The 23,602-nt window shown below is 37.0% G+C and overlaps 1 protein-coding gene across 1 annotated transcript; it reads right to left on the bottom strand.

Annotated features, from left to right (window-relative positions):
* Positions 1–2,391: 2,391 nt before the first annotated feature.
* Positions 2,392–16,940, bottom strand: LOC131192582 (uncharacterized). The gene is made up of 2 exons (XM_058171838.1): positions 16,839–16,940; positions 2,392–3,985 (listed from the first exon to the last, which is right to left on the bottom strand). Exon 2 carries the CDS (start codon positions 3,644–3,646, stop codon positions 2,972–2,974), a length of 675 nt encoding a protein of 224 aa, XP_058027821.1. The 5' UTR covers positions 3,647–3,985; positions 16,839–16,940; the 3' UTR covers positions 2,392–2,971.
* Positions 16,941–23,602: the final 6,662 nt, after the last annotated feature.

The raw sequence follows: 23,602 nt of genomic DNA, 5'->3' as shown, positions 1-23,602 counted from the left end.
TTTAATGGGCTCCATCCTGCTCTGGGTTCCCCAGGCCCACTGGTAGAACTTTAGCACCTTCTGCAAGAGTATTAGAGTGGGGGCCATTCTAATCTCTGTGGGAATGATGTTCCAGAGAGAGGGAGCCACCAGAGAGAAGGCCCTTCTTCTGGGTCCCACCAGATATATTTCCTAGGGGATGGGACCCGCAACATTCCTTGCCTCCTTGCTCTTTTGGGTTGGGTAGATATGACCAGCAAGGGACGGTCCCTCAGATAACCTGGTCCCAAGCCATGAAAGGCTTTAAAGGTGACAACCAGCACCTTGAATATAGATAGATGTAGATATATAGATGATATACATAGAGAATCATTTTCATTTAAAACAAATGGACACTTTGCAAACCAAATTGGGCCTTTGGTGGCTAAACAGACTAAAGCAGTCTCTTATTAACACAGCTGCTTGCAATTACTGCAAGTTCAAGTCCCACCAGGCCCAAGGTTGACTCAGCCTTCTATCCTTTATAAGGTAGATAAAATGAGGACCTAGATTGTTGGGGGCAATAAAAGTTGACTTTATATATAATATACAAATGGATGAAGACTATTGCTTAACACAATGTAAGCTGCCCTGAGTCTTCGGAGAAGGGCGGGATATAAATTCAAATTAAAAAAAATGTGTTTAGTAGTAGATCAGTAGAAGCAGTTTTCATTTTATTCCAATTCTTCTTTACTTCCTCTTTTACCAACTTGGGTGTCAAAGGAGATACAGTAGAACCTCTGGTCACAAACACTTCTGACCATGACCAAATCGGTTCCGACCAAAAAATTTACATTTCCCCCCCATTCGCGGCCGATTTCCCATTCTGCACCATTTTTTTTGTAAGCGCCAAATTTCCAAAATTAGGTTCGGGTCACAACCAAATCAGGTTGCAACCAAAGTTATGGAATGAATTATGATCATGACCAGAGGTTCTACTGTACAAAATTTTGGTTCTCAAACTTTCAGCTGTTTTATGAAAAACAAATGTGCTCCTTTGGGACCATAACCATATGGGACATTGCAGTTTTTGCCAAGTTCTTCATATTATTTTTACACTGTACATATTAGGACTGGGAGAATTGCTCATGGGACAGGCTACAAATTGGTTTTATATTTTAAAATTTCTGATTAAAGATTAGGCATCTGGCCTAGTGACATTACTGATTGACAACAAATTTAACTTAACTTGAAAAGTTACTGAAAGTTAAATTTGTGTCTTTTTTTTTTTTTTTGTTTTTTTTTGCATCAGGCTAGGAAAAATGCTGGGGGAAAAAAAAATCTCCTAAACAATGTGCCAACAGAGAGACATATGGCATTTTTCCAGTTGTTTATAGGAAGGATTCTAACAATGGCTTTCTGTACCTCTTCCAAATTTCAGTAACAATGTAATGTTGAACATTTATTTTGGTCTGACTAAATGCTTTATCATCAGACTTGCTAATGGGTTAGATATTGGAATATCCTATTTGACCACTGTAATTATCTCTGGGACAGGAGAATTCAAAGTAGTTCGTGCCCTTTTATGCTGCCTGTTTTACTATTGCTGAAAGAACTGGTTACCATGCAGATAACACAAAACTTTGTGGTAAGGCTAATGCACTAATGCTAATAGAATAGAATAGAATAGAATAGAATAGAATAGAATAGAATAGAATAGAATAGAATAGAATAGAATTTTATTGGCCAAGTGTGATTGGACACACAAGGAATTTGTCTTGGTGCATATGCTCTCAGTGTACATAAAAGAAAAGATACGTTCATCAAGGTACAACATTTACAACACAATTGATGATCAATATATCAATATAAATCATAAGGATTGCCAGCAACAAGTTATAGTCATACAGTCATAAGTGGAAAGAGATTGGTGATGGGAACTATGAAACGATTAATAGTAGTGCAGATTCAGTAAATAGTCTGACAGTGTTGAGGGAATTATTTGTTTAGCAGAGTGATGGCCTTGGAAAAACTGTTCTTGTGTCTAGTTGTTCTGGTGTGCAGTGCTCTATAGCGTCGTTTTGAGGGTAGGAGTTGAAACAGTTTATGTCCAGGATGCGAGGATCTGCAAATATTTTCACGGCCCTCTTCTTGATTCGTGCAGTATACAGGTCCTCAATGGAAGGCAAGTTGGTAGCAATTATTTTTCTGCAGTTCTAATTATCCTCTGAAGTCTGTGTTTTCTTGTTGGGTTGCAGAACCGAACCAGACAGTTATAGAGGTGCAAATGACAGACTCAATAATTCCTCTGTAGAATTGGATCAGCAGCTCCTTGGGCAATTTGAGCTTACTGAGTTGGCGCAGAAAGAACATTCTTTGTTGTCCTTTTTAATGATGTTTTGATGTTAGCTGTCCATTTGAGATCTTGCGATATGATAGAACCCAGAAATTTGAAGGTTTCTACTGTTGACACTGTGTTGTCAAGTATTGTGAGAGGTGGAAGTATGGAAGGGTTTTTCCTAAAGTCTACCACCATTTCTACGGTTTTGAGTGTGTTCAGTTCCAGATTGTTTTGGTTGCACCACAAGGCTAGTCGTTCGACCTCTCGTCTATATGTGGATTCGTCATTGTCTCGAATGAGACCAATCACTGTTGTGTCATCTGCGAACTTCAGTAGCTTAACAAATGGATCATTGGAGATGCAGTCATTGGTATACAGAGAGAAGAGAAGTGGGGAGAGCACACAGCCTTGGGGGGCCCGTGTGCTAATTGTACAGGTATTTGATGTGATCTTGCTTAGCTTCACCTGCTGCTTCCTGTTTGTTAGGAAGCTTGTGATCCACTTACAAGTCTGTTCCGGTACCTGTAGCTGGTTTAGCTTAGTTAGAAGAATGTCTGGAATGATGGTATTGAATGCTGAACTAAAGTCTACAAAAAGGACCCTTGCATAGGTCTTTGGAGACTCAAGATGTTGTAGGATGTAGTGCAGAGCCATATTAACAGCATCATCTGTTTATCTATTTGCTCGGTATGCAAATTGCAAGGGGTCTAAGAGCGGATTCGTGATGGTTTTCAGGTAGGAAAGCACTAGCCTTTCAAAGGTTTTCATGACTACAGATGTTAGGGCAACTGGTCTGTAGTCATTCAGTTCCTTGATGGTGGGCTTCTTCGGCACTGGGCTGATGGTAGAGCGTTTGAAGCAAGAAGGAACATAGCACATCTCTAGTGATTTATTGAAAATATGGGTGAAGATGGGGTCCAATTGGTCAGCACAGACTTTTAAGCAAGAAGGAGTTATCTTGTCTGGGCCTGGAGCTTTTCCTGGCTTTTGTCTGTGAAATAGGTCCTGCACTTCCTTTTCTGTGATCACTAGGGGTTGTGAACCCAATGAAATGGGGTCAGTTGTAGGAGGCTTGGCTGTTGTTGGTGTGTCTGAGATGGGGGTTGTGGAGATAGGTGGCTGTAGTTTCCTTTCAAACCTGCAGTAAAACTCATTCAGGTCATCTGCCAGTTGTTGATTACCTTCAGCCTGGGAAGGAGGTTTGCCATAGCCGGTGATATTTTTAAGAGTTTTCCACATGTTTGCTGGTTCATTTGCTGAAAATTGATTCTTTAGCTTTTCAGAGTAGCTTCTTTTTGCTGCTCTTATCTCCCTTGTTAGTGCATTTCTGGCCTGATTGTACAGCATTTTATCACCTTTTCTGTAGGCTTCCTCTTTGGAATGTCGTAGCTGCTTAAGTTTAGGTGTAAACCAAGGTTTGTTATTACTGTGTATTTGCAAGTTCCTTGTAGGTACACATAGGTCTTCACAGAAGCTGACATATGATGTTATAGTATCTGTGAGTTCATCCAGGTCTGCAGAGGTATCTTTAAAAATATTCCAATATATTGCACTAAGACCAGGTCACTTGTGACAGGATCCTGTCTTTCAGCTCAACCTACCTCGCAGGATTGTTTTTGCAGAGAAAACTGGAGAAGAAATTTAAGGTAGACTGTTTTTGCTCCTGGAGAAAAGATAAATATAAATCTGAAAAAGAGATGCAGTAGATGAAAATAGATGAAAAAATTACATTACTATTAGCTTTTGGGTAATACATATTTCAGGAAAAGCAACCTTCAAAAAATTTGCCTTTTAAGTCTATGTACATTAAAAATGGAGGAAAATGTTGCCCCAATGTCATATTAATTGAGAATGATAATCCCTTAATTGTGGAGCGTTTTAAGGATAGACAGCAGGGTGATGTTCCATAAATAATGAGTGGAATTTGCATTCTTTTTGGAAAAGAAACTTATATCCACAAGAGGGTGCTCCAATCACACCAATGCAAATTCATTGCAAGTTTTATTCACACTTTCCTAAGAGGAAACTTCATTGAACTCAACAACGGGTTACTTCTGAGTAATGTAGAGAGGACTGCAGCATTAGAATTCTTTCTTATTATTCATTGACTCATTTCTCAAAACAAATAGAAACAACGATTTACCCATTTTTGTTGTTGAATGTATTACAGGACTTCTTTACTAAACAATTCCTTACACCTTTCAAACTACAACTAAGAGTCTTAACACAATATATACATATATATTCATCGTTATCATCGTCATCGTCATCATCTTCGTCCTTTTAACCATTGTCTATCCACTGCAGGATGGAGGCCTCTTCTGCATGTTTCCAACAAATATGGTCCTGAGCTTTCTTTTGCTAATTGGGCCCACAATCCTTGCTGATGTCATCGATCCATCTTGTTTCAGGTCTCTTTCGTGGACACTTTTTATCAAGTGGGATGCATTCTATGACTGCCTTGTTTGGACCAGTTCTATAGAACTGGTAGTAAAACCGGCGGAAGGCTCCACTCACTGACCCAAATGTCATCAAAACTCTTCTGCGCATGTGCAGAAGAGCACCTGCAGGGTCATGATGAGAACCGGTAGTAAAGATAAGTAGAACCCACTCCTGGACCACATGGCAACTGGCATATACACTGCTCAAAAAAAATAAAGGGAACACAAAAATACTGTAAGACATCCTAGATCTGAAGGAATGAAATATTCTTATTAAATACAGTACATTGTGTGGCTTAGGTGTTCCCTTTATTTTTTTGAGCAGTGTATTTATTATGGTTTCCAGGGCCTCGGGGTCATGTCATCCACTTTTGGACTTCTGAGCAGCAAAGTCAATGGGTAAATCAGATTCACTTAATAACTGTGTTACTAACTTAACAACTGCAGTTATTCATTGAACAACTGTGGCAATAAAGGTCATAAAATGGGGCAAAACTCACTTAAGAAATGTTAACTCACTTAAGAAATGTTAGCAACAGAAATGTTGGGATCTATTGTGATCATAGGTCAAGGATTACGGTATATATAGTCATTTTCAATTCCTGATTCAACCATAAAAACACCTGCTAAGACTTGTAACTATTGTTCTGGTTTTAAAGATAGCAAATTGTAATCTGGATATGACAAACTGCCTGAGAATCCTTGCTTAAATTTTGAATTACAGGTAGTCCTTGCTTAACAACTTTCGTGCTTGGAAATGTTAGAAAGATGCTGAAAAAGTAACCTTACGACCAGTTCTCATACTTATGACCATCGCACCATCATCGGTCCCATGATCAACACTTGAGCACCTTGCAACTGACAGGTGTTTATGCCCATTGTAGCTTTGTGATTAGAATTTGCACACTTCACAACTAGCTTCCAACAAGCTTAGTCAATGCAGAAGCTAGCAATAAAATCACAAGCTGCAATCACATGATGTCTCATTTTACAACTGCCGTGGAAATAAAGTTATAAATCCATTTGAGGCCATGTGATGTGTCACTTAGCAATGGATTTGCTGGTTCCAGCTGTGGTTATTAAGCAAGGACTATCTGTACTGCATGCTTATCTGAGACATTTCTATGCCATCTTTCTGAAAAGAAATCTTTCCAAGATCATTTAGATGAAAAAAAAAAGTTCTTAAGTTAGAGCACTTAAGGTGTCAGGGTGTCAAACTCGATTGCATCACGGGCCGGATCATGACATATTGCAATGTTTTTGCCTTTGCAGAGTCAGGGTGGGTGACATGACATATCTGGCCCGCAGGCCGCCAGTTTGACAGACCTGAGTTAGAGGATCTGAAGACTGCTTAGAAAAGTTCACACATATCTACAGATTTCTAGTTTCATTGTTTTCTTTGGACTACAATATAATTGGAACACTGTACTGGACAAAAAAATTCACTAGTATGAATGAAGAATAGTTTTCTTTTTTTTTTTAGATCCATTCAAAAAGCAAGGCATCTGTTACTTATTCTAGTTACCTTCTTATTCTCTAAGCAAAGATTTATAAGTGCCACCCCACCCATCCCCAATCATCATACAAGCAGGAATGTTCCAATCTGCTGCTTTAGTGGTCAAATCCAGAGAAAGGAGTGACAAGCCATCACAACCCTAACGATAGCAGGAGATCCAATGGGTGCGACAGAACACCCATCTCTGCTTGGCAACATAAGCAAAGAAATTTATAAAAATCTCCTTCAGGTCTGGGCCCCTTTTTCCCCCCTGCTCCTTGCCTTCCTCCCTGTTGAAGAAATGGCTGGCACAGGGAGTTAGCACATCTCGCCAACCATGCGTATCGAAGTCCTGTACATCTTTGGCTGTCGCAGCCAGGGTGGTCGTGGCTGCATGTGGAAAGCCTAAAACAAACACAAACCAGCTGCTGCCAGATGTTGAATGGCTTTCAGGTTCACTTGATGCTTCGGAGGTAGGCGGTCCAAGCGCCGCCCTTGCTTTCCCTGTGCCATTGGAAGGAACGACATGGCCCAAACGCTTGTATCTTCCCCTGCCTATGGGGCACAACGCTTGTCATCCATTCAGATCCATCTGAGCAAATAGGAGTCTGCTCCAAGCGGTAGTGGCCACTGATCCATCAAGGTTATGTTAAACAAACCCTGCTGAACAATTTACAACTTGACCTCCCATTGTGCTGGGAGTTAGGTCTGGAGAATTTTTGAAAGACCTTTTTCTTGGGAATGTTATACTTTATGCTATGTTCATGAGGCTAAATTAGCCAAATCTAGAGCCTCATTTTAATTTTGAAAAAGAGGAGGTTTGGGTCCTTCCAAGACAAAGAACCTAGTAAAAAGCTCAAAAAAAAAACAAAACCTGTAAAAGCTATCCTTTGATTATTTATTTTGGGGCAGCTACTTTTTAAAGTAACAAGGAAATAAATTGGGCAAGTTGTTCATAGTTCTTCACATAGTTCTTGGTGTGCCACCAAGCAGTTAATTTTTGAATTATCAAATATGAAATGGTTTGATATGCCACCCTGCAAAAGAAGCACCTTTTTAGTCATGCATTATGTGGTGAGATTTTTAAAAATCCTATGCAATGGCAACAGAACTTCGCAGTTTTTACTGCCATACATTTAACTTCTCAAATAAGAGCAATAGCATAAAATCAGCAAAATATGGCAAAAGTTATGACTATAGTTACATGAATGGCTTTCTGCTAATGAAAAGAAAAAGTAGCAACGTTTGCTGTTAACTGCAGAAAAAACAATTACTACTAACCTGCCTTCCATTGGGGACCTGTATACTGCACGAGTCAAAAAGAGGGCTGTGAAAATATTTACAGACCCCTCGCATCTTGGACATAAATTGTTTCAACTCCTACCCTCAAAACAATGCTATAGAGCACTGCACACCAGAACAACTAGACACAAGAATAGTTTCCCCCCCCCCGAATGCCATCACTCTCCTAAACAAATAATTCCCTCAACACTGTCAAACTAGTTACTAAGTCTGCATTACTATTAATCTTCTCATCGTTCCTATCACTCATCTCCTCCCACTTATGACTGTATGACTGTAACCTTGTTGCTGGTATCCTTAAAATTTATATTGGCTGTTTCCCTATGACTATCATTAAGCATTGTACCTTATGATTCCTGATGAATGTATCTTTTCTTTTATGTACTCCGAGAGTGTATGCACCAAGACAAATTCCTTGTGTGTCCAATCACACTTGGCCAATAAAGAATTCTATTCTATTCTATTCTATTCTATTCTATTCTATTCTATTCTATTCTATTCTATTCTATTCTATTCTATTCTATTCATGTATTGTTAGTATTCCATATGCACCCCATAAGGAATCTAATTTTTTATAGATGACCTTACAATGCGATCCAATAGTATTAATGTTTTCACACTTTTGCATTGTTGAGATCACTAGAGAAGACAAACCATCATACGGTAGCATCAAACTATAATACTATTGGGAGAAAGAATTAAAGCAGAGGGAACAACTAAACTGATTTCTAAGTTAGTATACTTCAGCTGCAAAAAGAGATGTTGTCAAAAACAATAGAGAGGTTTAAATATTCTGGACATTTGAATTTAAATAAACTTTGAACCTTTTTCCATTGTTTATGTTAATCTCTGATCATTGCTTAGGTCTGGATGGAAAGGTTGTGTGAATATGCATTCCAATGAACATAGGCCATGCATTTGAAATGCAAAACTAGTTTAAGCCATGACTGCTGAAAAGGCTTTTGGTCAGGTGTACAAAGAACCATCTCCTGAGTTATTTTTGACTATTTCTGTTTCACAGGAAAACAGCACTTTTTCCTCTTTTGCATCCTATAATGAGCGCTAGGATTATACTATACAAAGCTTTGGCTTAAAAATTTGATTCAAGACCATTCAATCAAACTTCCAAACTTGATTTTCTGACTAGTTGAGCTGAATAGTGAAGAAGCATATCTTTAAATTGATTCAGCGACTAAATAGATCCTGCATGAGTAATTTCAAAAACCAAATCTTCTTTTTTTTATTATTATTATTTATTTTTTTTTTTTTTGCAACAAACAAACAAAAAGAAAATACATTATTACACCCTTGTGCTATACATAAAAGGAAGATTTGGGTCTTCGGATATATCCTCATGATTGCCAAAATCCACGTTCTCGAGGTACAGGTACTGAAGCGTCCAATGTTCCAAGCGCAAAGTCCACAAATGGTTTCCAAGTCTTCCAGAAAATATCTTCTTTATACACACCACTTCTAATTTTAATATCACATGTCATTTTATCATTTAAAGCTAATTTCCACATTTCAGAATTCCACTCTTCTATTCTAAAAATCACATCTAGTTTCCAATATCTAGCTATTATAATTCTACCTATTATAATCATAATTCTAATCAATTCTTTTTCATATTTTGTTAATTCTATTTCCTTAATTACCAACAATAATATAGTTTCCACTCTCAATGTTATTACTTTCCCCATCATTTCAAATATCATTTTCTCCAATTGTTGCCAAAACTTTTAACCTTATCACAATTATACCACATATGTTCATAAGTCCCCAATTCCATCTCACATCTCCAACATTTTTACTAGTTTTTTATCCATTTGTGACAATCTTACTGGAGTCAAATACCATTTCCAAACAACTTTATAATTGTGCTCTTTAATCCTTATAGATAAAGTTCTCATAATTCTACTCTTCCAATTCACATTCCAATCTGATTCTGGTATTTCAATATTAAGATCTTTTTCCCAATTTGTCCTCATCACTCTTTGTAATTTTTCATCAGAATTTATAATCTTATAAACCCTACTAACGAGTCCCTTTAGCCCAATTTCATCTTTCATAATCCGAGATACTAAATATTCAAATTCAGTTTCACATCTATTTATCGAATAATTTTCCTTTAGTTTTTTTGTCCATTTTTCTATCTGTGTTTTTTCAAACCAACTTACCCCTAATCTTTCAATAATTTCTTTATTCCTCCTTTCATTTCCCATAACTTTTATCCAATCTTTAATAATTTCTATATTTTCCTCTTTAATCACTTCATTCGTTTTATATTATTTTTAATCGGCCAAATTCCAGTTGTCTCCCCCAAAAAGATTATATCCGGAATTAAAATTTTAACAAATTTGTTCCACATTTTACTTAATCCCTTTAACCAATAACTTCTACTTACACATTTTAAATTTGCTTTATCTAAAAACCACCTTGATCCAAATTTCTCTATATCCCTTAACTCTAAATCTCTCCAATAATTATCTTCACCTTTAAGTATTTTTACCACTATCCGGATACCATACGCACAGTAATAATTAAATAATTTGGGGATTCCTAATCCGCCTTCCTTTTGATTTTGATACCACATTTTCTTCACTAATCTAGGTCTTTTGCTACCATTGCAAAATTTATCCAGTTTTTTCTGATATCCTTCAATATCTTTCTCTGTCAAATTTAGTGGTAGCATCTCGAATAAAAAGTTGAACTTGGGCAACAGCATCATCTTACACATTGCAATTCTACCAAACCAAGACAACTTTAAAATTTTATATTTATCTATCTTCTTCTCAATTTCGTTAATCACCACATCATAATTAAGTTTTTTCAATTCTTTAACCTTAAGTGAAAGCACTATACCCAAATATTTCAATGTGTTTTTAATCCTTATCCCAAATTGCTCTTGCATATTCTCAGACTCATTACCATTACTATCCATCAATAATTCTGACTTTGACCAATTTACTTTCAATCCTGTCATTTCTTCAAATTCTATCAAATGCTTATATATCTTTTTCAAATCTTTCTCTACATTTTTCAAAATAATTAAAGTATCATCCATACAAATTTATCTTATACCCTTATATCCTTCTAATTCTTCATCTTTTCTATCATTTTGTCAATATTTCCATAGCCAATAAAAATAATGTTGGGGACAGGGACATCCTTGTCTCGTACCAGCTTCTAATTTTATCTCTTCAGTTAATATTCCATTCACCTTCACTCTTGCACTGCTCTTTTGGTACAATTTTGAAATAACATGTATAAACTTATTACCAAAGCCTAAAGCCTCCACAATTACTTTAATTGTTTCCCATTGTACAGAATCAAAAGCTTTAAAATATCCAATGATACTATACCAATTTTATCACCATTATATTCAGCTACATCTATAATATTTAATACTCTTCTAACAATATCACTCATGTATCTACCCTTCACAAAGCCTACTTGATTATAACTTATATATCTATCTATAAATCTATTTAATCTATTACTTATAATAGCAGTAAATATCTTTGCATCCTGATTAATTAAAGAAATGGGCGATAGGACTCAATCCTTTCTAAATCTTTATCTGGTTTAGGAATTAGGGATATCACCGTTCTATTCCATGACGAAGGTACTTCCCCACCATGTAATATTCCATTGAATAATTTTTGCAGTCTTGGTATTATTAATTCTTTAAATTCTTTATAAAACTCAACAGGTAATCCATCCTCACCTGGAGCTTTCCCTAATTTTAATTTTTGTATTATTCCATTAATCTCATCTTGTGTTATATCTTCTTCCATCAATTCCTTATATGTTTGATCAATTTTCACCACGTACTTTTCTAAATAACTCTGCAATTTTCCCCGATTAATTGGTTTCTTTGAATATAGATTCTGAAAAAAGTTTCTAACCACTTCACATTTCTCTAATTTTTTATAACATCTTATACCTCTATCATCTATCAAAACTCCAATTTCTCTCTTCTCTCTTTTATCTTTCGCCATCTTTGCCAATAATTTAGAATTTCTATTACTAAATTCAAAAATTCCTATTTAAAATCTCAAATTTCTTTTACTAACTCTGTATCTTCTTCTATCATTTTATTTCTTAACATATTAAGCTCCTGAAGAATTTTTTTCTTTAGTAAGCAAAATTGATTTTCCAATTCTTTAATCTTATTTTTATCTCTTTCCATTTTAATTTTATAATTTTTATATTTCCTACTTGATAATTTAATACTCTCAACTCTAAACACCGCTTTCATCGCATACCAAACAATTTCAAATTTAACCTCCCCGTTATCATTTAATCTCCAACTTTCCTCCAATTTTTAAGTATCCATTTTTATCCTTTTCATTTTATACAATTTCTCGTCATATCTCCAATAGCTTCTTTTTCTCAAAATTAAAATCTAAGTCCACCATAACTTCTGCATGATCAGAATCTTTAAATTCCACATCTACCTTATCCACATTATTCAACAAATCTTTAGAAAGAAAAATATAATCAATTCTAGAATATGTATTATATATCTTAGAAAAAAAAGTGTATACTCTCTCAATTCCTTTAACCTCTCTCCACACATCAACCACGCCGTTTCGAAGCATCCACATATTTAAAATCCCCAGTTTATTTGCTCCTCCACAGCGGGTGGGATTAGTACTGTCTATTTTATCTCTGATTAATTAAAATCCCCAGCCACAATTACTTTCCTACACTTTCATTCTCCAAAATTTTGTTATTTTTCAAGAAATTCTCTTTGTTTTCATTCGGTAAATATAAATTAACAAGTGTCACTTTTTCCTCATTAAGATTTCCAACAATTATTACATATCTTCCATCTTCATCCAAAATTACCTTATGTTTTCAAAGTACACCCTATCTGATATCAGTGTTGCAACTCCTCTAGCTTTTGAAGTTCCAAATGCTTTTCATATATTTGCATACCTTTTATATACATTCTATTTGAATCTTCAGATTTCTGATGAGTTTCTTGTAAAATAAAATGTCTGGTAAATCCTTTTAATCTTAAGCTCCAATCTTCTTCTTTTAATCTGATTCCTGTACCCTTCACATTCCATGACATTATTTTATAACTCCCATTTAAAATATAAATTTTTAATCCTATCCCGCATCTTCCTTTCTGTGCCCCCACCACCCGACATTAAACTACCATATAAACAACAATAAGAAAACAGAAAACAAAACAAACAAACAATAAAGTACAAACAATCTTCTTCCCCCACATCCTCAACGGTTTCGCCTCTATAAAGAGAATGGGGGAGAGGGGACGTGCCAATGCCCGGGGCACTTCTTTCGGGCTGTCTATTTAAATTCATCACTCAAAAAAAAAGATAACGATGACCCGCATTCAGCTTCATATTTTCCAAGACTCTTATCTGCTTCTTCTCCTACTGTATCCTCACGACTCTTCTTCTGTTCAACCAACACAGGTGATATTTCTTTCCTCTTTAACCCTTTGGAGTCTTGCCCTCCAATAGCCCCTTTTTCTTCTTCTGAGATTGATGTTTCCACGTATGTTCCACGTATGTTCGGGGGGCGTGGCCATGACCGTGGTGGGGTAAGGACCTTTCCTTCACTTCACAGGGCTTAATAATGAAGATTTATGAGGATTAATGCTGTTTGGAATGCACCGTTATGGATGAAAGTTAATAAATCATGAAGTGGAAGTGTTAATAGCCCAGCAGACTGAATTTAAAACTGGTAGGTCATCTGAAACTGCTTGAATTAAGGAGTTTTTACTGCGTGGGATGACCGAACTGGCAGACACAAGGAGTTTGGAATAAACTGCTGTCTTTTGCTTTCCTTATTATAATTATCGTGTTCTGTGTTAAATGCTGAGGCTAAGGAATATCAAAGACTGAATTTGCTTTCTCAAGAGGCAATTTGCTAATGAGAAGAATTTTAATTGAAGAGATCGATCTTTTGTGCTGGACTGATTAGCTGATTGGCTGAAGAAGATTTTATTAGGTGGATAATTTTTTTATTATTTTTCTTTTGAGAGGAAATTAATAGCTTGTTTATATTACAGAAAACAAAAAAAGGACTTTGTTTTGAAGTTCAAGCTGGTTTTGTTTTTTTTCTCTGCCGACGTGGAGAAAAATGGCGCTGATTAAGCTGTGAGGTAATTGTGTTTCTTTGTGGAGTGAATATGACTCATAAGTTACTGATAAGCTACTAACGAGTGCAAATAAGCCGTTTCGCTTCAATTAAAGATTGTCGTCCTTGATCTTCATCAAGACCCTCTGTAAAATTGGTTTGACTGCTGTCCTTTGATCTTCACTAAGACTCTTTGAAAATTGGAATCCCAGTTTGAGAAATTTTTGGTTTTTTTTTTTTCAAAATGACTCAACAACTTTCAGAAACGCAGCAAATTGCTGCAGCTTTAAATAAAATTGGGGAAAAAATAGCAGCACTATCAGAGCGTATAGATAATTTGACATTTAAACTGACATCCGAAGTGCAAAATTTAAAGCAAGATATGGATGATAACTTTGCTAAACAAAAAGAGGAAATGATAATGATTAAAGATGAAATGGAGCAGCTGCATGTGCATGAGGCAAAAGTAGATCGGCAAATTGGCAAAATATTTTATAAAAATGAGCAGCAAGATAAGAGAATTTGTCTTTTGGAAGAAGAGATGAGGAAATATAATTTTGTTATCAGAGGAATCTCGGAAGAAAGGGAAGATAAATTGAAACAGCGGGTTTTGAAATGGATTAATGATTTGGATACGCAACTTACGTTCACAATAGCAGACCTGGCAAGCGTTTTTAGAATTGGATATAGAAGGCAAAATGGTTCTAACAGGAATGTGCTTGTCAGGTTTGCAAATCTTGGTGATAAGTTGGAAGTTATGGCCAAGTTAAGAGAGTTGGGAGATGCTTTGAAGTTTGAAGGGAAGACTATTCAAGTCTTCCCGGATATATCAAGAGAAGAAAGGGCATGGAGATTTTTTTTAAAACCAATTACAAAAGTTTTGAGAGATAATGGAATTAAATACAATTGGAGGCCACCACAACAATTGAAATTTTTTTATAAAGGAAGGATGCGTACAATCACCCCAGATATAGATGCATTATTATATTTACGGGAGCTTGGACTGATTGAGATGGAGGATTTAATGGAGATAAAAAATCAAATGCTTCAGATGGGTGGAACATACGCAAAAACCAAATCTTCATGTGAATTGTCAATACCACTTTAGAATGCCTTGGTAAGGCCACACTTGGAATACTGCATTCAGTTTTGGTTGCCACGATGTAAAAAAGATGTTGAAATTCTAGAAAGAGTGCAGAGAAGAGCAACCAAGATGATTAGGGAACTGGAGGCAAAAACATATGAAGATCAATTGCAGGAATGTCTAGTCTAATGAAAAGAAGGACTAGGAGAGACATGATAGCAGTGTTCCAATATCTCAGGGGTTGCCACAAAGAAGAGGGAGTCAAACTATTCTCCAAAGCACCTGAGGGCAGGACAAGAAGCAATGGGTGGAAACTAATCAAGGAGAGAAGCAACTTAGAATTAAGAAGAAATTTCCTGACAGTTAGAACAATTAATCAGCAGAACAACTTGCCTCCAGAAGTTGTGAATGCGTCAACACTGGAAATTTTTAAGAAGACGTTGGATAACCATTTGTCTGAAGTGGTGTAGGATTTCCTGCCTGGGCAGGGGGTTGGACTAGAAGACCTTCAAGGTCCCTTCTAACTCATTGTTGTTGTTGTTGTTATTATTATTATTATAAATCTATTTCATTGGATGGTTTGAACTGAAACATTGAATCAGTACTATTTTCTGAATCCACTTGAATCTTTGAACTGGATCGAACTGGCCATTAAAAGATAAATAATAATTCAAAGTGGCTCACAACCAATACATATATCCAGTGGTGGGATTCAAGTAATTTAACAACCAGTTCTCTGCCCTAATGATTTCTTCCAACAATCAGTTTGCCAAACTGCTCAGAAAGTTAACAACCGGTTCTCCCGAAGTGGTGCGAAGCGGCTGAATCCCACCACTGCATATATCCTTACTGATTAGGAGAGTTGATAACATTATTCAGACATTTTTCATGTGTAGGTTGACTGCTAATGTGAAATGAAATGAATAACTTCCAGTTTCATCCAAGGAAATGTATATTTATACTAAAGGCTCTAATTATGCTTTATTTATGCACATTATTGGCCTTGCAAGTGTCACCATCACCATACAGATTGATTAGCATTGAGTATTTTTATGCAGCACTCTTGCATCCAGGTGAAGGTTGGGCTGAGAGATGATGACAAATCTACAAATCACCCAATCAGCTTCCAAGGCTGACGATAGAATTAATAATCCAGATGCTCCAGCCATTGAGCTCTACAGGTGATAATGTTTCTTACAGGTAGAAATCCCTGAAGGTATCTCAACTGCAATGGACTCTTTAGCACTTTGTGTGTACTTGATGATCATGTCAGGCCCTTGTGCAAATATGCATGAAGGCCCTTGTGCAAATATGCATGAAGAGCATTACCATATGCAAATTCCAGACTGCTAAATATACTTCAGGAATGTTGAACAAAAACTGTTTTCTGATCAATAGAATGTTAAACTGTTTTTTTAAGTCACATAGAAAAGTTTTTTTAAAAAAACATTGACATTTAAGGAAAGGTAGCATTATCATCTATCATTTATCTATCTATAGCTAGCTAGCTATCATCTATCTATCATCTATCTATTTATCTATCTATTTACCTATCGGTCTATATCTATCTGTCTGTTTGTTTATTTGTTTATTATTTATTTATTTATTTATATTTCATACTTCTTAATGATCCGTTTCCCTCAGAGAGGGCCTCCGGGCAGTGTACAATTTAATCAATAAAATTAAGCATTAAAACAATAATTTCATACTGGGTTTTTTTAAAATATAAAACATAATTATAAAATTTCAAAATATGGAGAGTTCCAAGATGGGGAGGTTAACAGTTATTAATACAGACAGGGTGTGTAAGAAGCACACAGAAAGATATACATGCCAATTGAAAATTCCAGGGAAACAACCTATTTTAACACAGATCTTTGAGAAGGCGACTGCCAATCTAAAAGGCTACAATTATCTAGGCATTCTGGGAGTTGTAGTCTTAGCAAAACTTAGCAGTGGTAAAGATTGCCATAGCTAAGAGCAAGCAAATGAAAGAGTATTGGTTTTAGCCCATGGGAAAGTTCAGTTCAGCCCTTTCCAAAGAACATAGGAAACCTTTGTATAAAGAAGGGAGGTGACTCCCAAGTAGCAGGCAGGTACCTGAACACCTGAAGCATCCTCTAACTATGACTTCATTGCAAGTGCCAAATGCCTTCTGTCTTGTCTGACTCAAATATTGAGACGCCGGGGAGATTGTTGTTGTCTGCCCATCTATTGTCATGTGGCTACTGTGTGAGTTAACAAATGACAGGAAGAACGTTCCCCCCCTTCTCCCTCCCTCCCTCCCCCCCTCGTGCCATGAGGCCCTCGCCAGCCCATCTCTCCTCCTCCTTCCTCTCCTCCCACCTCAGGCACACACCACACAAGGCAGGGAGAGGGAGGAACAACAGGAGAAGGTTCCCCCATGAAAGGAACGAAAGGAGCATAAAACCGTCAGCTGCATGCAAAGCTGAATTCCCACGACCCCCCAGCTGAACTTTTGTAAATAGGCTTGGCAGCCAACCCGCCTGCCTTGACACAAACAAACAAATAAATAAATAAATAAAGTCTCCAGCTGAACTTCAGGAGAGGACATAGGAGGTTGACTGCTTGGTTTTCCTTTTCTGGTGTTTTTTTTTTTTTTAAGTCTCTCCCTCCCTCCCCCCCTCGTGCCATGAGGCCCTCGCCAGCCCATCTCTCCTCCTCCTTCCTCTCCTCCCACCTCAGGCACACACCACACAAGGCAGGGAGAGGGAGGAACAACAGGAGAAGGTTCCCCCATGAAAGGAACGAAAGGAGCATAAAACCGTCAGCTGCATGCAAAGCTGAATTCCCACGACCCCCCAGCTGAACTTTTGTAAATAGGCTTGGCAGCCAACCCGCCTGCCTTGACACAAACAAACAAATAAATAAATAAATAAAGTCTCCAGCTGAACTTCAGGAGAGGACATAGGAGGTTGACTGCTTGGTTTTCCTTTTCTGGTGTTTTTTTTTTTTTTAAGTCTCTCCCTCCTTCTTCCTCTCTCTGTAATTCTGAAGGAATGGTACTGTCTTATGTCTAAGCATACTTACCCATGTAGTATGACTGTATTACTTTTATCCTTCTCATTGGTTACACTACCTTCTCTTCTTGGCATTGTTATTATGATTTTTATTACTTTATTCATTAAACATGAAACTCAGTCAACTGAACATTCAAAAATGCATCACAAATACCATTGACTGGTGCTGATGGTTGATACGGGCTGCTGCCACTGTCCTAGGTATTAAGCAAATACCTTCTTAAGATGTATGATGTTCCAAGTAGCACAGTTTTTTGCAGTTCCGCTGGTGTCATTGCAGGAAGCTGCAATTTGTTGATGTATCTTATAAAATTATTGGACATGGTACCAAGTGCCCCGATGACAATGGGTATCACTGTTACATGTTACTTGTTGTTGTTGTTATTATTATTTCGTTGTTTTGCATGCACACTCAGAGCTTATGCACCAGACACAAATTCTTGTTGTCTAATCATACTCGGCTAATAAAGTATGTTTTCACACTTTAAAAAAAACCTGTAATCCTGGATGGTTTTTTTTTCTCCAAAACATTGTCTCTTCCCCAGAATAGGCACCCATGTTCACACATATCTATATGTGCTGACATTGCTGTGCTTTACGTATTTTGATATCTATACAGGTAGTCCTCGACTTAGGACCACTATGTTGCCAAGTGAGACTTTGAATAAATTTTACCCCATTTTATGACTTTTCCTGCTAAGTTGTTAAGTGAATCCCTGCAGCTGTTAAATTAGTGGCACAGTTGTTAAGTAAACCTGGCTTCTCCTTTGACTTTGCTTGTCCATAAAGGGAATCCGATGACATCCTGGACACAGCAACTGTCATAAATATCAACCAGTCACCAACATCTGAATTTTGATCACATGTTCATGGGGATGCTACAATGGACATAAGTGTGAAAAATGGACATAACTCACTTTTTTTCAGTGCTGTTGTACCTTTGAACAGTCACTAAACAAACTGTTGTAAGTCAAGCACTATCTGTAATCTGTAATTGTTTTGCTGAAAGCCATGTTAAGTGCTAAAGGTTTAGCACTTTAAAACTCAGTGAAGACAGGTAGAGTTTCATGTCTCTTTCAAAAGCTACACTACATCCTCTCCCATTCCCAGTTCATTCCTAAGGAAAAGATTGGTGGAAAGATAAGAAAGAATTATAACCATTAATGGGACATTCAGGATCGCTACTTGGACTTGAAAGGAGCAAATGGCATTTCCATGACTGAACCCATGCACCAGATTTAAACATTCCTCTTTCCATTCTGGCGTAAGGCTTAATTTCTGCTTTTCAGGAAAAATTACATAAGACTTTAGCAAGTACATACTGTTAACATCATATAGAGAGGGAATGGAAGTCTCTATAACTATTTCTACATTTATCAATTTTTCCCTGCAAAATCCTCTTCCAGAATAGGCACCCATGTTCACACATATCTATATGTGCTGACATTGCTGTGCTTTACGTATTTTGATATCTATACAGGTAGTCCTCGACTTAGGACCACTATGTTGCCAAGTGAGACTTTGAATAAATTTTACCCCATTTTATGACTTTTCCTGCTAAGTTGTTAAGTGAATCCCTGCAGCTGTTAAATTAGTGGCACAGTTGTTAAGTAAACCTGGCTTCTCCTTTGACTTTGCTTGTCCGCAAAAGGGAATCACATGACATCCTGGACACAGCAACTGTCATAAATATCAACCAGTCACCAACATCTGAATTTTGATCACATGTTCATGGGGATGCTACAATGGACATAAGTGTGAAAAATGGACATAACTCACTTTTTTTCAGTGCTGTTGTACCTTTGAACAGTCACTAAACAAACTGTTGTAAGTCAAGCACTATCTGTAATCTGTAATTGTTTTGCTGAAAGCCATGTTAAGTGCTAAAGGTTTAGCACTTTAAAACTCAGTGAAGACAGGTAGAGTTTCATGTCTCTTTCAAAAGCTACACTACATCCTCTCCCATTCCCAGTTCATTCCTAAGGAAAAGATTGGTGGAAAGATAAGAAAGAATTATAACCATTAATGGGACATTCAGGATCGCTACTTGGACTTGAAAGGAGCAAATGGCATTTCCATGACTGAACCCATGCACCAGATTTAAACATTCCTCTTTCCATTCTGGCGTAAGGCTTAATTTCTGCTTTTCAGGAAAAATTACATAAGACTTTAGCAAGTACATACTGTTAACATCATATAGAGAGGGAATGGAAGTCTCTATAACTATTTCTACATTTATCAATTTTTCCCTGCAAAATCCTCTTCCAGAACATTTTCCCAAGCAATAACTAAGTTAAACAAGCAATAAAATAAAATAAAATAAAATAAAATAAAATAAAATAAAATAAAATAAAATAAAATAAAATAAAATAAAATAAAATAAAATAAAATAAAATAAAATAAAATAAGGGTATCCTGGCAGAAAGAATCTCTGGCCGGGATTGATTTTCCATTCAGTTCACAGTTTATAATTTCTCTGCAGTTGTCTCCCCAGATTCTACATTTTGCTATTTTCACAAGAGAGAGAGAAAAGAAAATAGTTATTTTTTTTTAAAAAAAATCTATCTATTATCTACCTGCCTGTCTCTCTTATCATCTACCTACCTTCTTCTTCTTCTCCGTCTCTCTCTCTCTCTCTTCTTTTGCAAGGAATTTGCATTGCCCTGTGATTTTAAAAAAATCAAGATGCACCCCCTCACACTCACTCATACATGCACACAACCTCATAATCCCCGAATCCTTTAAAAGACTGGGAATTCTGAGAGTTGTACTTGCATCTCAGTGTACAGTCCTGAACCCCAATTTTCTCTCATTTTCAAAAAATAAGGGACTAATGTTTTACAGCTGGATGCAGTTGCTCCATTAATATTTGCATGAAACTGTTGCAAAAATTGGCTCAAGCCAAAAAAAGAGAACCAAAATACTGAATGCTAAAACTGGATATTTCATCATATTGTTCACACCAACTTTTTTTTTTACAGAATTGAACATAGGTAATCGGCTAATAGTAATCTTTACATGGGTACCTTCAAAGCATTGAAGTGAAGACTCCTGGCTAAAATACTCAAAATCAAAGTTGCAAATTTCTAAAATCAGGAAAAAAAAGATTCAGTTCACAACACATAATGAATTGAACAATTTTTTTTTTTTTGCATTTATATCCCGCCCTTCTCCGAAGACTCAGGGCGGCTTACACTATGTCAAGCAATAGTCTTCATCCATTTGTAAATTATATACAAAGTCAACTTATTGCCCCCAACAATCTGGGTCCTCATTTTACCTACCTTATAAAGGATGGAAGGCTGAGTCAACCTTGGGCCTAGTGGGACTTGAACCTGCAATAATTGCAAGCAGCTGCTGTTAATAACAGACTGCATTAGCCTGTTGAGCCACCAGAGGCCCTAAATTTCTATTCTATATGAGATAATTCTCTCTTAGAAACTTATCTGACTTCACTAATTTTGTATGCAATGTGGGGATTTCATTCCATGTACAAAGCACATACAAAACATAATTAATCAATTATGATTAAACAGAATTAAAGAAAATATTTAAAAACTTAAAGATAAAATACCAAATGAAACTTTCATCACTTATGAGCTTGAGCAGAACTGGAATAGGGAGCCTGCCCTTATTGATCTCGTTGTATATATGTTTATTCTTTTTTCTCCTTCCTTATACCTTTTATCTAGGCATCACATATATTATTTAGATTATAAACTTGAGGCAGGAAGTGCTTCAATTATGCTCTGGTACCCTTCTTCTTCACTAAATGCTCTATATAAAATTGCATCACTGCAATTACTTTCAAGCTCATTGTTATTGGGTTTGTATCTTTTTTAATAAGGAGCAATTTCTGTTTTGTAATCACTTTTGTTATGTTAGCAATCATGCATGCTATTCTGGCAAGAAATCAGAACCAGCATATCTGACTAATTATAAATGTCAGTCCTGCCCAAATTCTGCATAAAATAGCAACCTTTCATGTTTCTGGGTTAAACTAGATTAATATGGATGATATAAACTTGTGGATTCCATGTATTGCTGGAAACTGATGTATTCCAAGCCACATAAGTATGGAGGAAAATATTTCAAACGTTTTACTCCATTCCAATTCAACTGGAGAGGTGGTAAAATATGGCCAGTTTACAGTCCAACTGAGACCCAGTGGTGGGATTCAAGTAATTTAACAATTGGTTCTCTGCCCTAATGATTTCTTCCAACCACCAGTGGTGGAAAAGATTTTAGTCAGAATTCCCACCTCATGAGACACCAGCGGACTCACACAGGGGAAAAAACCTTTGAATGTCCTAAGTGGTGTGAACTGGCTGAATCCCACCACTGCGGAGACCCCACTTTAGATTCCTAAGAAAAGAGTTATCCTCTAAGATTTAGATATTCCCCATATCTTCCTGATGTAACATCAGGAATTTCTATTCTTTTTACAACTAATGGAATTGTCTGTGGAGATTCTCACTCATTCTGGTCATGGTTGTCCCCAAGGTGCTTTTTCAAAAGGCAACTGGACATTCATTTATATAAGATTATATAAGATTACTTATGATGAACACTTTTGAACGGTGCGGGTGTATGAATGGATTTCCAGAGAAAATTGCACACTACGACTGGAAGGAATTTAAATCCTTGCATTCTCCACTATTCGGTCAGAACTGAAGAAGCTTCTTGGAAGATTGGATATTAAAAACTATGTATTTTATTGATGAACTGGAAATACTAATTTAATTGGAAGATTCTGAAGATTTTAGGAGTGGAATTTATTTATTTATTATTTAAACTTATATACCGCCCTATCTCCCAAAGGACTCAGGGCGGTTTACAGGCATATAAAAAACATCAATATACAAATTAAAATAATCATTAAAAGACTTATTCTAATGCCAATAGTTAATAATACCAATTGTTAAAAATAGAAATATAAATATTAAAATCGATTTAAAACCCCTCTAAATTTAAAAAATCTAAGCCAGTCCTGCGCAGATGAATAAATGAGTCTTGAGCTCGCGACGGAAGGTCCGAAGATCTGGAAGTTGACGGAGTCCTGGGGGGAGTTCGTTCCAGAGGGTGGGAGCCCCCACAGAGAAGGCCCTTCCCCTGGGCGTCGCCAGACGACACTGCCTAGCTGACGGCACCCTGAGGAGTCCCTCCCTGTGAGAGCGCACGGGTCGGTGAGAGGTATCTGGTCGCAGTAGGCGGTCCCGTAGATAACCCGGCCCTATGCCATGGAGCGCTTTAAAGGTGGTCACCAAAACCTTGAAGCGCACCCGGAAGGCCACAGGTAGCCAGTGCAGCCTGCGCAGGATGGGTGTTATGCGGGAGCCACGGGGGGCTCCATCTATCACCCGCGCAGCCGGAATGGACTGATATATAATGGACTGGAAGAAGAATGTACTTTTTTGTTTCTGGAAGGGGAGTTAAGGTCTTAGAGAGAGGAGTGACTATGGATTATGACTTATGTTGTATTTTAATTTATGATTGTTAATCTTATACCCTGTACTTTGTTCTGGGAAGTCTCGGGGTGGGAGGGGAGGGAGGGAAGGGGAGGGGAGATGAAGGATCAATGTAAAGGAATGATTGAAGATATGTAATTAAGAAATAGAAATAATTTGAAATGAAATCGGGCTGCTCAGCTGCCATTTCAGAAGGAATGGAAAGGAGAGGAGAGAGTGAAGGAAGAAAGTAGGTAGGAAAGAGAGAGGTAGAAAAGGGGGAAAGGAGAGGAAGAAGAAAAGGGAAAGAGAGAGGGTTAGAAAGGGTGGAAGAGAAGAGTAGGGAAGGAGGAGAGGATGTAGAAAAGCGAAGGAG

The sequence above is a fragment of the Ahaetulla prasina genome, chromosome 2 (assembly GCF_028640845.1).
Source record: "Ahaetulla prasina isolate Xishuangbanna chromosome 2, ASM2864084v1, whole genome shotgun sequence".
In the NCBI taxonomy this organism is placed as follows: Eukaryota; Metazoa; Chordata; class Lepidosauria; order Squamata; family Colubridae; genus Ahaetulla; species Ahaetulla prasina.
Note: the sequence above shows the minus strand (reverse complement) of the source record. Positions and strands in the feature narration are given on the sequence as shown.